This window comes from Microcaecilia unicolor, chromosome 1, assembly GCF_901765095.1.
Source record: "Microcaecilia unicolor chromosome 1, aMicUni1.1, whole genome shotgun sequence".
In the NCBI taxonomy this organism is placed as follows: Eukaryota; Metazoa; Chordata; class Amphibia; order Gymnophiona; family Siphonopidae; genus Microcaecilia; species Microcaecilia unicolor.
Window position 1 is genome coordinate 36,300,566 of NC_044031.1, and position 15,091 is coordinate 36,315,656.

General features: G+C 43.5%; 1 protein-coding gene across 3 annotated transcripts; it reads right to left on the reverse strand.

Annotated features, from left to right (window-relative positions):
* Nucleotides 1-244: 244 nt before the first annotated feature.
* Nucleotides 245-8,570, reverse strand: LOC115464849 (zinc finger protein OZF-like). 3 transcript variants are annotated; one of them, XM_030195211.1, is made up of 5 exons: nucleotides 8,396-8,570; nucleotides 8,160-8,222; nucleotides 4,755-4,881; nucleotides 2,674-2,793; nucleotides 245-1,778 (listed from the first exon to the last, which is right to left on the reverse strand). In XM_030195211.1, the coding sequence occupies exons 1-5, from the start codon at nucleotides 8,417-8,419 to the stop codon at nucleotides 424-426; spliced, it is 1,689 nt and encodes a 562-aa protein (XP_030051071.1). In that variant the 5' UTR covers nucleotides 8,420-8,570; the 3' UTR covers nucleotides 245-423. The 3 variants fall into 3 exon arrangements, with proteins under 3 accessions (XP_030051071.1, XP_030051077.1, XP_030051084.1); XM_030195217.1 differs by lacking the exon at nucleotides 8,160-8,222; XM_030195224.1 differs by lacking the exon at nucleotides 2,674-2,793.
* Nucleotides 8,571-15,091: the final 6,521 nt, after the last annotated feature.

The following is a 15,091-nucleotide window of genomic DNA, read 5'->3' on the forward strand; positions in this document are numbered from 1 at the left end:
TTTTTTTTTTGCACGCGCCTGAAAAAATATTTTTTATTTTCTGGCACGCAGCTACGCGCGCCAAGTGGCATTTGACATGCATGGATCATTACTGCCCAGTTACCATGAGTTCGGTGGCTGGCGGTAAGGTCTCAGACCCAAACTAGACGTGCGGCAATTTTCATTTTGCCGCATGTCCATTTTCGTCAAAAATGGTAAAAAGGCATTTTTTTACAGGTGCGCTGAAAAATGATTCTGCACGCGCCCAAAACCTGCGTCTACACTACCGCAAGCCATTTTTCAGCACACCTTAGTAAAAGGACCTCTTTATTTCCTAAACGTAGCTGTTATGATTTCTCTGTGCCTACTTTTACATGTGTAAATAGACAATTTTATAAAAGCCTACTTGAGCATGTAAAACTCTGTTTGGCCTGCTCAAATCCTTTATAAAATTACTCCCTTGTCCTCCGTGTGGTTTTTCAAATGTCTTATTAGGGTTATCTTCCACTTGAAGCTTTTCTCACAGTTAGGACATGAAAAGGATCTCCCACGGGCATGACGTTTTTGGTGTTCTGTAAGAGTTACCTGCTGACTGAAACATTTGTCACACTCAGTACATGAATAGGGCCTCTGACCCGTGTGGATTATCTGGTGATTTGTGAGGTTTATTTTGTACCGGAAGGTTTTATCACAATCAGAACATGAGTATGGTCTCTCACCGCTATGGATTTTCTGATGTCTTGTGAGATTTGTCTTCTGCTGGAAACTTTTACTACATTCTGTACATGAAAATGGTCTCTCACCAGTGTGAATTATTTCATGTCTAATAAGATGTACCCTGTGATTGAAGCTTTTATCACAAATATTACATGAAAATCTTTTCTCACCAGTGTGAATCTGTTTGTGTGCTACAAGGTTTATTTTGTAGCAAAAGCTTTTATCACACTCTGTACATGAAAATGGTCTTTCACCAGTGTGCAGTTTTTGATGCCTTGTGAGTTTTCTCTTAAGTCTGAAGCTCTTCCCACACTGTACACAGGAAAAAGGTTTCACACCACTGTGGGTTTGCTGGTGTTCGATGAGGGTTATCTTTTGGCTGAAGCTTTTGTAACACTCAGAGCATGAAAATGGTCTTTCACCAGTGTGGATTCTTTGGTGTTTTATAAGGTTTGTCTTCTGATTAAAGCTATTGCCACAGTCAGAACAAGTGAATTGTCTTCTGGCTGTGAAAAGTTTTGGATTTATCTTGTGGTCTTCCTTATGAGAAAAGATTTGATCACATTTAGCAAATGAAAACTGCCCAACTCCTGTATGGATTTTCTGGGATTCAAACAGATCTCCACGTGTAGTGAAAGCTTGTCCATATTCAGAACAAGAATAAGGCATTTTTCTTGTATATTGTTTCTCTTCCATTAACCATTCTTTCTTCTGACTATAATTTGTTGACAGTCTCTCCTCAGTATGAGATTTCTGCAGCGATTTCAGAGTTAGAGGATCCCAGAGGAATATCCTAAATCCATCATTTCGACATCCTTGTTCTTTTGGCTGGCTTCTTTCTTCTTCCCTTGTGTGTGTGATATTACTGCCACTTTGCTCACACCCCACTGAATTCTCAGATGAAACTCTTGTTGAAATGTTTTGCTTCTTTTCTGAGACATAGTGATTCCCTGTGTTTTTTCCCCCTTCAGAAGGTGAAGTATCCTCGCTGTCTCTTTTCAATAATATCCTTTTTCCTCCTGGATTAACACAGAGCTCCCAGTAATATATCGCTGCTTTACTGTTCTTAGGCACTTCAACTCCTGGATAAGAAAGGACAGACAGATGTTTGAGACCCAGTGTTGAAGACCCCCCCCCCCCAAAAAAAACAAAAAAAAAAGTAGTGGTCTTTTATACAACTGGAAGTCAGACTCACAAGAAATAAAGGATTTGCAGGTGATGGAGAGAATTCCCCAGGCTCCAGCAAAGACCCTCTGACCAAGGGACAGTAATGAGGAAAGGCTGCTGAAGGGTTTCTTCTTTTCTTACTTTTAGGGAAACTAGCAAATGGAAATCTCTAATGAGCAGACTAAATCCTGTAATGCATGAATTGCCTAGGTCCAGTCTAATATGCCTCAGGACAGATCACCTATGGTCCTCAGAAACCTTAGGGCACTGGGTATGGAAAAGGACATCTATGTGACTGGCACCTGTAACAGAAGCTTTGTAGGTGATAAAAGCGCACTCCAGGGGTGCTTGTAAAAGGATCTCTAACTGTGAGAGATGAAAAAGCTCTCCAGGGGTGCAGGGGTGTGCGTACCTACCTTGGTTTCCACCTGGGGCAAAGCATCCCCTCCTCCAAGCTTGTCCCCCTCCCCCCCCCCCCCCCCCCCCACACACACTCTCCCTCCTCCGAGAAAGGGAGTGCGCACTGAGCAGTCGAAGCGGCTGTCAGCTCTGCCAGTCTCCTGCTCCCTCTGTTTCGGGGCAAGGGACCGGCAGCCGCACAACTGCTCAGCACATCCCCTTGCTGCCTGCACCTGGGGTGGACCATACCCACCGCCCTGCCCTTGATATGCCGGGGTGCTCTTGTGCTGCCTGTGAGAGATGAAACAGCTCTCCAGAGGAGCTGGTGAAGGGGTCTTTGCAGTACCCAGCTGTTAATTCCACTCTTTAGCTCAGCAGTTTTACACCAGTCCCTCTTATTACTGGACTCACCTGGGCTTCTGCTTTTTCCAGTTTCTCTTTCCTCTGATCCCAGATCATTCCTAATGTAAGGTTCTTCCCCTCGTTCAATGTGGGATATAATATCAGGGGTGACAGTCAGACAGCCTGTTCCTGGGCCAAACACACAACATTGGGTTTCCCATAATTAGTCTGGGTGTGTCTCACTCCAATACAGGAATATTTTCAGCACAGAGCCGGTGGTGGGAAGCGGGACTGGTGGTTGGGAGGCGGGGATAGTGTTGGACAGACTTGTACGGTCTGTGCCAGAGCCGGTGGTGGGGAGGTGAGGATAGTGCTGGGCAGACTTATATGGTCTGTGCTTGTGCCAGAGCCGGTGGTTGGGAGGTGGAGCTGGTGATTGGGAGGCGGGGATAGTGCGGGGCAGACTTATACGGTCTGTGCCCTGAAGAGCACAGGTACAAATCAAAGTAGGGTATACACAAAAAGCAGCAAATATGAGTTATCTTGTTGGGCAGACTGGATGGACTGTGCAGGTCTTTTTCTGCCGTCATCTACTATGTTACAAAGACATCCATAGCTGTCGCTGAGGATGGAGGGGGGGGGGGAGCAAAGCTTGATCTTTGGTTAGAGACACAATTTGGTAAGGTTGCCAACTGGTTCCAGATTTGCCTGACAGGGTTAATCCTGTCCTGAATTTGGAAAAAACAGAAGCGGCACATAATGGATTAAAGCTAGGATTGGATCCATCCTTGTTATCCAATCTGAATCCAGTTGGGAATCCTGGTTCATGGAGCTCACATCTCTCTCTTGAACACTACATCTCTGTAGTCCAACTCTCACTATGAACAGTTCACTGCATTAAGAATCCCGAGGGTGGCCAGTAGGAGGCTATTCTAGAATACAACTTAGACGCCTGGTTCTGTTCCAGAATATTAACCCGTACTGGAGTGCTAAAATTTAGAGCTTGTATAAGATGAAGTATTAAGTGGGGCTCCCCTGTATACACCTATATCCCAACCATGCTCTCCTACAAATACATGCTATGCAAGATAATCACATATTTACAGAATAGCCCTTTTAGGTGGTATATATACATGAGCTTAAGTGCACACCAGCCTCCAGATTCTATACAGTGTTCCTAGAGATCCACGCCGAAATCCAAGCACATTCTATAAAAACATGCACAACTTCATTGGCTTAATAGCTCTTAACAAGCAATAATGAGCATTAATTGGCAATAATTAGAATTTAGATGCACAACTTGCTAAGTGCATTCTGTAATGCAGTGCGCCTAACTTCTAACACGTGCAGGGAAAAGGGGTGTGGTCATGGGCAGGAAAATGAGCGTTTTGTGGGCATTCCAAAATTTACAGGCGTAGTTATAGAATATGGGCCAGTGTGCTTAAATCTACACGCTGGGATTTATGCCACATTTTTAGTGTAAATGGCGGTGCATCAAATAGAGGTAAAAGACCTCATGCACCGTGAGATGTAGAAAAAAAAAAAGTGAGGACGAACCAAGGAGGAATACCAAACAACTTTATTAAGGGTTTTCAAAAAACGACCCGACACGGCCGTGTTTCGGCCCTAAGGCCTGCCTCAGGGGTCTTGCTCAATCTCAGGTGTAGCTGTGTAAAATAATACACCAATGAGAGTTTATGCTCAATTATTGAACAATACAATGCCTCCTTCAATCTCTTCTCAGTGGAAAATGGAGTATTGTCCGTTAAAAAACGTTAGTTTTTCCACAGAGAAGAGATTGAAGGAGGCATTGTATTGTTCAATAATTGAGCATAAACTCTCATTGGTGTATTATTTTACACAGCTACACCTGAGATTGAGCAAGACCCCTGAGGCAGGCCTTAGGGCCGAAACACGGCCGTGTCGGGTCGTTTTTTGAAAACCCTTAATAAAGTTGTTTGGTATTCCTTCTTGGTTCGTCCTCACTTTTTTTTCTACATCTACACCTAAATCTAAGTGCCGCTTATGGAATATACTTAGTAGGCACTGATTTCCCCACCAATTTTTTTAGGCGCCATCTCCCCCCATGTGCTTATATGTTAGCATTCTACACTGTCTTTTCTCACACCCAGGTTAAAGTGATCCCTTACCTAGTGACAGCAGGGTCTGGTAATTCTCCTTCATCACATCCTTGTAAAGCTCCTTCTGCCATTCTTCTAAATCCTCCCACTCCTCCTGGGAGAAATAGATGACGATGTCCTCAAAAGTTACCGAGACCTGAAACAAAAAAAACTTCCACACTCAACACCTTCTATATCATGTTTATCATAGAGAATTGCACAGGGACAGAAATTTCACCCATCCCTGCCTGTCCCCACTAGAATCTAACCCATACCTGCTAAGATCCATTCCATCCCCTCCAGTATCCATAGGTACTTCCTTCAATACTCCACCCAAACTTTCTTCTACCCCATTTCTTCTCAAACCCAACAATGTCCCGCCTCCTTTCTGGAAATAACTTCCATGGTTTTTTGGCTAGTATTCACTATTCAACCAATGAGTGTTCTAGTCCTCAGTTTGGTGTTCTGGCTCTCAGTGTGTTCCAAACCTCACTCTGGCGTCACCAGAGATTCAGACTACACACTCCTGCAGGAGACCAGCAGTAAAGTTTTCCAACCTGTGGGAATCCGGCAAACCCAGTAGTCCAACCTGCAGGATTCTCACGATCCCCATTTCCGTGCATCTACTTAGTTCATTGGGAGGTCTCCCAGTGCTGGGACTCAGCAGGCAGGGAGTGTTTCTCATGTGTTTGTACAGGCAGAGAACAGAGTTACTATTCTACTTTCATACTCTCCAAACTAGCAAACCCAAAATAAGAAAAGGGTCTTTGCTTGTCCTCATTGTAAAAAAAGTATTCTGCTCAGATTTTTTTACAATGAGGACAAGCAAAGACCCTTTTCTTATTTTGGGTTTTTATCTTACTCCTAAGGATACTGGGCTCGATGGACCACCGATCTGACACATTATGGTCATTCTTATGCATACAATTGGGGAGGGAGCAATGCATGTAAATCTATCTGATGGATGTTCCGAATAGCCACAGTGAATATGCAACTTGCTGTGTGTCCTGAGGACTGAACGGAGAGCCAGTGCCATAGCTTAAATCATCCTCAAATGGTAACAGAAGACGGTTTCTGGTCCCTGCATGCCATGACTAAGTGTCTGCCTGGTGTGGCAGAGGCATGGCTTTTGAGTACACAAAAGCCTTCCCTCTGCCCCACTATTTCCTTTCATGCAGGCCCCAAAGCTTAAAGAAGAGTGAGTGCAGACCCTGAAAGTACAGATCAGTGCTGCAATGTCCTGCCTCCCTTCGATAAGATGTCTTCCTAGGAGGGAGGCACGGCATGACAGTTCTTCAGTGTGGGCCTGTATAGCCCTTGTTTTTCTTTAAGATTGTGCCAAAGCAGGTTGGGGTGGTGGTGGGGGAGCCATAGCAGCAGGCACAGATGCAGGGAGGAAAGTGTTAAAAACACTGGACATGGAGGAGGGGTAGGGAAGAGAAGGGGAGATAAAATACTGGACGCCTTGGGTGGAGGGGTAGAGATAGGAAGAGGAGATGAGATGCAGAGGTGATAGAGAGGGGAATGGGAGATTCTAGCTACCTTCTTGGTGGTGGTGCTGGGCACCTGGGTATTGGAGGGAGGGGTAAAGAGGTGAAGGAGAGATCCTGATCACCTGCAGAGAGAGAGAGGAGAAGGGGAGATGCTGGCCACCATGGTGGTGGGGGGAGGGAAGAGAAGGAAAGGGGAGATGCTGGCCACCTTGGTATTAGGGAGGAAGAGGGAGGAAGGGGAGATGCTGGCAGCCTTGGTGATGGAGATAATGAGAGGGGAAGAGGCCACTTAGGCCAGTCCAACTTCCATCTCTTCTTCAAGAGATGGCAGGAAAACCTGAATATTCCTTAATTAAATGACTATTTCTGGTTAAATCCAGCTGCTCCATGACATTTCTATATAGACTTGAAAAGGTGGAAATATTTTATAAGCAGAGATAATCAGTCCCGTGCCAAGGGAGATGCCCTAGGAGAATCTTCTGCTCTGTATATCCCACTCCTTCCCTTCTCCACCCAACCTGTATCCTGCATCTCACCCTTCCTCACCCGGCATCCCGCACCTCCCTCTCCCCCATCCTTCCCTCCTCCAAACTTGTGCAAGTCTGCAAATTGTAGTCAGAGGAAAAGCATTTGTCCCTCCCATGAAATAGTCAAGAAATACTACTACTACTACTATTTAGCATTTCTATAGCGCTACAAGGCATACGCAGCGCTGCACAAACATAGAAGAAAGACAGTCCCTGCTCAAAGAGCTTACAATCTAATAGACAAAAAATAAATAAAGTAAGCAAATCAAATCAATTAATGTGAACGGGAAGGAAGAGAGGAGGGTAGGTGGAGGCGAGTGGTTACAAGTGGTTACGAGTCAAAAGCAATGTTAAAGAGGTGGGCTTTCAGTCTAGATTTAAAGGTGGCCAAGGATGGGGCAAGACGTAGGGGCTCAGGAAGTTTATTCCAGGCGTAGGATGCAGCGAGACAGAAGGCGCGAAGTCTGAGTTCTAGGAAATAACTTTTTGAGCAGGTGGGGATAGAAAGGAGGGAGGAAAATTTGTGTCCTAAAATTTGCAATATTAATAGTCAATGTTAGCCAAATCTGATTCTTAAAGAAGTCAAATAAATCAGTGAAATGTTGCCTCTTACTAGTAACAGCTATTTCCTAGGCACTTCCTCCCACCCCATCTTTTTCTTTATACTCAAGAGTCTTCAAAGTACCTCTTCTCATCCTCCAGCTTCCCACCCCCCACCCACAGATTTCAGCTCTACTCCTACTCTGGTGTTGAACTGAAGCAGAATATTATCCCCCTGGTTAACAGAAAAAATAATAATTTTGGAGATATTACCCTGAAAAGGCCTGCTTGTGCAGAACAGGGAAGCCAGACTGAAGAACCAGAGGCAATAATTCCCAAGATATTACCATCCCCAACCTTTCATTACTGTAATCCCTACGTCAAAAGGCAGAAGGAAGGTTGGGTAGAGGCCTGAGAGAAAGAGGAGGTTGCTAAAAATAAATACAGCACAAGAGTGTGTTTCTCCTCTATAGAGGAGAGCAGAGCAACGAGAGATATAGCAGAGAAACACACAGGGATATAAGGGGAAGACACATTAGGAGGAGAGAATGTGCCCTGAGAAAGGCAGGGACAAATCAAACTCGGGTATACATATAAAGTATCACATACCATGTAAAATAAGTTTATCTTGTTGGGCAGATTGGATGGACCGTACAGGTCTCTATCTGCCGTCATTTACTATGTTACTATGTAGTAAAAGGCGAACAGAAACACATTGGATAAAAGTTCAGATAAAAATAAAGCACAACGCATGAAGAAATGCTCTTTTCTTTTAAGTTACTGAAAAACAAATATGCTAGCATCTGAACGATTTTGGAACAAACAAGTGAAATTTTAAAAGTTTACTAAAGGATCCCGCACTATCCGTCGTTTACCTTTTGCCTGATCCGGAAAAGCCAGGGAATAAGTGGGAGAAGAGAAGCACCAAGTGAGTCAGACTGCACAGAAAATGCAAAAAAAAGAAAAGCTCGAGTGAGATACACCTAGACCTGGGGTCAGAACTGAAGCTACTGGTGCAACAGAGATCAAGGAAAAGGAAGTTCCGAGTCAGATTTGAAATGACAATTTTCCATGCTGTGTCCCGGGTTAGAAAGCAGGGACAGTCTCCTACCTGAGCAGAAGCTCCTGCCGGCATTTTCCTCTCTGCTTTGCAGGGTAGAAATGAACTGGGGGCTCTTCGAGTTTGGGAGACACCAGAGAAGACTCTCGAGCCTCTTTCTTTCCCCCCTTCCTTTCCTGGCTTTTCCCCCTGGAAGCAGAGCAGCTTCCTGCGACTCGAGTCCTCCTCCTCCTCCTGCCTAGCGCACATTGATTACGTCAGATCATGGGCCGCGAGGACAACACGCTGTTTTACTGCTGTATCGCTTTTACAGATTGTACTACTAATAAAGTTTATTTGATTTGAATAACTGAGCAGCTAAGCTTGACTCTGCTGAGGCAGTTAGTACTGCTCTCAAGTTAAGAGCAGCGTTATAAAATTAAAAGGCTGGAAAAGCGCCCTGCAAGTAATGGGAGATGCCATGTTACCCAGTTCCAGGCTGGAGCTTTTCGGCCAGTCCTGGTTTTGCACTTCCATTCCAAAGCACTGTGGGATTTGTGGTCCCTGGTGATCCTGTCCTGCCCATTGAAACAAGGAGGTTAGATAAAATAGGAGAAGTGAGCCTAGCTAGTCTTCTGTAAGAGCTGGAAGCCAGTAGATGGAGCTTGCCTCGGTATTAGTGCTCCCAAAACAATAGCAAACTGGATTATTAGAATTAAGGGGCTGCCTTATGCTGGTCCATCTGTAACAAGTCTAAAGCTGTTTCAGTTGGATAGGCAGTGCCTTAAAAGGTGGAGGAGAATTTATGTATTTATTTATTTTACTTATTGGGCAGCTTTTTTAATTTATTTGAAAACTTCCCATATCTAGCTATAAATAGCATGAAATAAAAATTGAATATCACTAAAATAGCTTTAAATTATTGTAGCTGGTAGCAAAAGCAGTTATAAACTCTGCATTGTGTGCTCATCTTTCTACGCTGTTCTATACAATACAGATGGCAAACATTTCAGTGAGGATATCCTGGTTCCTGATGGAGTCATCTTAACTCAATTGAGAATACTGACCATTTAACCCTACTCTCTGTTTTCTATCCTTTAACCAGTTTTTAATCCACAATAGAACACTACCATGACTCTCCAATTTCCTCTGGAGTCTTTCATGAGGTACTTTGTCGAACGCCTTCTGGAAATCCAGATACACACAAATGTGTTTTTGCCTCCAACGCAATCTTTTTTTCGAAGTCCCTCTTAGCCTTCCTTATCACCGTTTTGCATTTGACTTGACATTCCTTATGCTGTTTCTTATTATTTTCAGTCGGTTCCTTCTTCCATTTTCTGAAGGATTTTCTTTTAGCTCTAATAGCTTCTTTCACCTCACTTTTTAACCATGCCGGCTGTCGTTTGGTCTTCCATTCTCCTTTTTTAATACGCGGAATATATTTGGCCTGGGCTTCCAGAATGGTGTTTTTGAACAGCATCCACGCCTGATGTAAATTTTTGACACTCGCAGCCGCTCCTCTAAGTTTTTTTTCACAGTTCTACTCATTTTATCATAGTCTCCTTTTTTAAAGTTAAACGCTAACGTATTTGATTTCCTATGTATACTTACATCAGAGTGGAGGAGTGGCCTAGTGGTTAGGGTGGTGGACTTTGGTCCTGGGGAACTGAATTCGATTCCCACCTCAGGCACAGGCAGCTCCTTGTGACTCTGGGCAAGTCACTTAACCCTCCATTGCCCCATGTAAGCCGCATTCAGCCTGCCATGAGTGGGAAAGCGCGGGGTACAAATGTAATAAAATAGATACTATTGGAGATTCTACATGGAATGTTGCTATTCCACTAGCAACATTCCATGTAGAAGGCTGCGCAGGCTTCTGCTTCTGTGAGTCTGACGTCCTGCACGTACGTGCAGGACGTCAGACTCACAGAAACAGAAGCCTGCGCGGCCACATTGGTGATCTGCAAGGGCTGACTTCTACATGGAATGTTGCTAGTGGAATAGCAACATTCCATGTAGAATCTCAAATAGTAGCAACAGTGGAGGAGTGGGCGTGGCCTAGTGGTAATGGAGGAGTGGCCTAGTGGTTAGGGTGGTGGACTTTGGTCCTGGAGAACTGAGGAACTGAGTTCGATTCCCACTTCAGGCACAGGCAGCTCCTTGTGACTCTGGGCAAGTCACTTAACCCTCCATTGCCCCATGTAAGCCGCATTGAGCCTGCCATGAGTGGGAAAGCACAGGGTACAAATGTAACAAAAAGAAGCTAATATAAAATCCGATCATATTATGATCACTGTTATCAAGCAGCCCCAGCACCATTACCTCCCACACCAGATCATGCGCTCCACTAAGGTCTAGAATTTTTCCTTCGCTCGTTGGCTCCTGTACCAGCTGCTCCATAAGCAGTCCTTGATTTCATCAAGGAATTTTACCTCCCTAGCATGCCCCAATGTTACATTTACCCAGTCAATATCAGGGTAATTGAAATCACCCATTATTATTGTGTTGCCCAGTTTGTTTGCATCCCTAATTTCCTTTAACATCTCTGCATCCGTCTGTTCATCCTGGCTAGGCAGACGGTAGTACACTCCTATCACTATCCTTTTCCCCTTTACACATGGAATTTCAATCCATAGCAATTCCAAGAAGGGTTTTGTTTCCTGCAGAATTTTCAATCTATTTGATTCAAGGCTCTCGTTAATATAAAATGCTAACCCTCCACCAGTTCAATCATGCCTATTATATCTAATTTTTCGGTGCCGGGAGGGGGGGGACGGACTAAAATGTGCCCCCTCACCTTGGGCTCTGGACCCCCCTCCTGCTGAAGTCTGGCTACGCCCCTGCTTCGCACCAGGCAGGCAAGTCACCAGGCGATCCTCACGTCCACCAGCCACCCAACTATATGCCTAATAATCGAATCACCAACTACAACAGCTGTCCTCACCCTTCCCTCCTGGGCAGCACTTGGAGACATATCATCAGTGCAAGAGGGCAGGTTCTGGCTACAGGAGTACTTCCTACTTCACCAGGGTGATGCTCTCCTTCTAGACCTCCCTCCTCCAAGGTTGCACAGGGGCTACCAGACTGGAGGTGGGACTTCTCTACAACATCCCTGTAGGTCTCCTCTATGTACCTCTCTGTCTCCCTCAGTTCCACCAAGTCTGCTACTCTAGCCTCAAAAGAACGGACATGTTCTCTGAGAGCTAGGAGCTCTTTGCATCGGGCACACACATATGACATCTCACCAACTGGGAGATAATCATACATGTGACACTCAATGCAAAAGACTGGATAGCACCCCTCTCACTGCTGGACTGCTGACTCCATCTTAGTGTTTTTGAGTTTTTCAATAATTTAAAACTTGCTACAGTATTAAGGATATTAGCCTAATATAAAAATGTATTTTAGTTTATATAGTATATTGTATGATTTATTTAGTGTTTCCTTTTTAGATGTTAATGAAATGTATTTAAAATTCTGTAAGAGCACTCCTTGCTTGTTACCCTAATTACAATAACTGACTGTAAATGAAGAGTTATCCTAGGGGTGGGCGGGTGTTTGGGAGGGTAGGTAGGTGGGAAGACTAAACTAGATCTTGCAGTGTTTGCTAGAGTCTATCTGTTAATGCTCTGGTACAAAGTTTTTAAAACTAAGGGGCAAAGACTATGGAGATTAGTTGATAAAATTTGCTTTTTTTATATTTTTATTTTGCCTATCACTAACCTACAATTCCTCCTTTAAACCCCAATCTTTACGTTCCCAAAGCACAAAGCAAAATAGTGTTCACTTACCAGAGAAATGTCCTCTTCTCTCAGAACTTCCTCTGTGTACATCCATATGCTGCACAAGCTGACGTTTGAAAATATGTGATTAAATTATAATGCTACCAACAATAAAGAACATGGATGCAGCAGCTCATAGGTTTGTTTATTTTGAGTGTATGGGGATGACAGCTGTGCGGGGGAGTAGAAACAGGGATTACTCTAATTGGTTTCAACGTGTTGACGTCACTTTGTCTCCTGTTTTATCCAACCTTCTTGCATTACAATCAGTGCCTCAAGTTTCATAAGGCACCAGGATCGGGTGATTAGAAATCCAGGACTGGCCTAATATCTCCAGCCTGGAAATGGGCAACTTGGCATCTCTGTTTCTTAATTTCCCTTTTTGTAGTTTTAATTTCTCTTAAGGAGATGTTGACTCAATTCTTTCTGAGTATGTTCTTCATATGGATCCTTCATCACCTCCCGTCAGGGCTGCCAAGGGTTCCTGATTTTTGAGAGGGAGATTTTAGTACAAGCCCCAGCCCTGCCCCACTCTACTTTGGCCTCACCCACTCTACCTCATGGCTCCACCCCCTGGCACACCTCAATCCCACGGCCATTGCAGAAAATATTTTATTTACACCAGTGACAGCAGGGATGGGGTAAGAAGGAGTGTTTCAGTTCACTCTATTATACCTCCTATCCAGCATCTATTCCCCCCAGGGGCATAACTGCAAAGGGGCCTGCCCCCCCCCACTTTGAGCTTAAGCCCACTCCAAAATTGTGGCACTGGTTGAATCACTGGCGGAGATGCCTAAGCCTCGCTAGCTGAAGAGGTCCACTGCATGAGCCCCCTACCATGCTGTTGCCGATGCCGGACCTCCTGCACATGCTCAGTTCAGGCACTTGAAAATAAGATATCTTTTTATTGGACTAGCCTAAAACTTTTTCTCATTAGCTTTCAGAGGCCAAAACCTCCTGCCTCAGGTCAGGTCACTGCTGTTATAGTATCTTCTCCTGACTTGAGGAAAGAAGTGTTGGTCTCTGAAGACTAGTCAAAAATGTATTAAAATTAGTAAATTATAAAGATATCATCTTATTTTCTATTTTATGTTTTATTTGTATTTATTAACCTTTATTAACACAGTTACATTACTTTATCCTAAATTATTTTTATTTCAATTTCTGTTTATTGTGAGTCATGCAGTCAGTCACAGGGAAGACAGTATGCAAGATTGAGATCACTCCTAAATTAATAATACAATTATTTTCTCTACCTTTGCTGTCTGGCCATTTACTTTTTCCAATTGTGTTGCTCCCATTCTCTTGTTTCTGCTTTCCTTCATCTTCTCTTAACTCTCTTGCCAGGGTTTCCTGTCCATTTGTTATTTTTCTCCCTCCTGTTTCTTTCAGTTTTCTTCAATTTATTTTTCTGCCTTTCTGTCCAGATTTATTACATTCTTAGTATCCCGATGGCTTCTGACGTCACTTATATAAACATTGTGGAGGTGTGTTGAAGAGAGTTCCAGTCACGTTCAAGGAGGTTTTGAGCTGACACAGATTGGGGATCCCTGCCAGCTCAGGTATTTAATGTTTTGAGTTGGGCAGACTGGATGGACTGTACAGGTCTTTACTTGCCATAATCTACTATGTTACTATGGCAATTAACATCTATAATTGATTAGCACCCAAGTATTGATGTCATTGAGCTTAAGTAATTAATTTGCATGCACATCTCAGGCACGTTGGGGGGGGGGGGGGGGCAAATGCATACATTACATGTGCCCACCCAGTTTGCTCAGGGGCCCACTCAAAATCTGAGATCTGGCTATGCCTCTGCCATGAGCCTTCTTCAGTTTAAAGCACAAGTAAAAGTTCTCCAAAACGTCTCTTTACACATTAACACACATACACACTCACAGCCCTGGCATACACACACCACAAATACATTTAAAAGCTTCCAGCTTCTCCTGTGCAGCCTTTATCTTCCCAGGGGTCCTCAGCGCACTATTCGCTGCTAGTCACTCGTGCCATCATTTTCTCCAATCACCATGCCTACACTGCTGCCTACATACTGCCCAGACTCAGTGGACTTTCTCATGATTGCCCCGCTTGCCCACTCATATCTTGCCAAGACTCCACTTTTGCTGCCAGCTGCCATTCACACGTTTTCTTTTTAAATAATTCCCCTGCAGTCTGCCAACCCACTAACAGCCAGCCAACCTCAGAGATCAGTCAACCTGGATGAGCACACACATTTCTTTAATTCCTATTTACATACACCTCTCTTGATCAAGTTTCTTTTTATTAGTCTTCAATCAGAGAGATTTTTTTTTTCAGTTTTAACTTTTTTAAATTTAGTTCCCAAAAAATATTAGAGGAAATATGAAAAAAGAACTATTAAAATGTACAATTCAAAAGCATAACAATCAAGATCAGACACCACATTACAAGGAAATAGTGAGAACTCTATGAATATCTGGAAAATCATTCTTAAGTAGGTTATTCTTATCCTTTAAAAGACAATAATAATTTAAAGGAAAGAGAAAGTAACCTTAAGAAAGAAAAACAAATTCAGATCTGAACAAGTAAAAGAACAAACAAACAAAAAAAACCCCAACAGAAAACAAGCTTCTATTTATTAAAAAAAATACCTTCTAATTGAGAGGTCTCAGTACAGAGACAATTCATTTCCTCATATGTAGTAAGACGTTTGCTTGGAAAACAAAGAAAAAAGGTTTGCTCCAAAACCTAACACACCTGATTTATATTGCAAAAAATGTTTCCTTTTAAGTTGGGTAACCCTTGATACATTAGAGAAAATAATGACCTGTTGGCCTCAAAAATGTAAATCCTTCTTAGCAAAATGAGCCCCAAGTACAGCAGTTGAAAGTGAGCTGGTTGGTCTGTATGATTCTTGTTTGACACTGGAGTTCTTTTCTGCTACCCGATCCTCCGGATTCTCTATATGGCACCTTAATTTACACGTGGAAATCAAAGCGCATTC

Bases quoted from the DNA above. Each gene is read 5' to 3' on its own strand.
- LOC115464849 (XM_030195211.1), bottom strand. From the start codon at position 8,419: ATGCCGGCAGGAGCTTCTGCTCAG. The intron at 2,794-4,754 runs GTAAGGGATCAC...TGTTTGGCCCAG, and splicing joins CCAGACCCTGCTGTCACTAG to GAACAGGCTGTCTGACTGTC. The intron at 1,779-2,673 runs GTGAGTCCAGTA...TTTCTTATCCAG, and splicing joins TGGAAAAAGCAGAAGCCCAG to GAGTTGAAGTGCCTAAGAAC.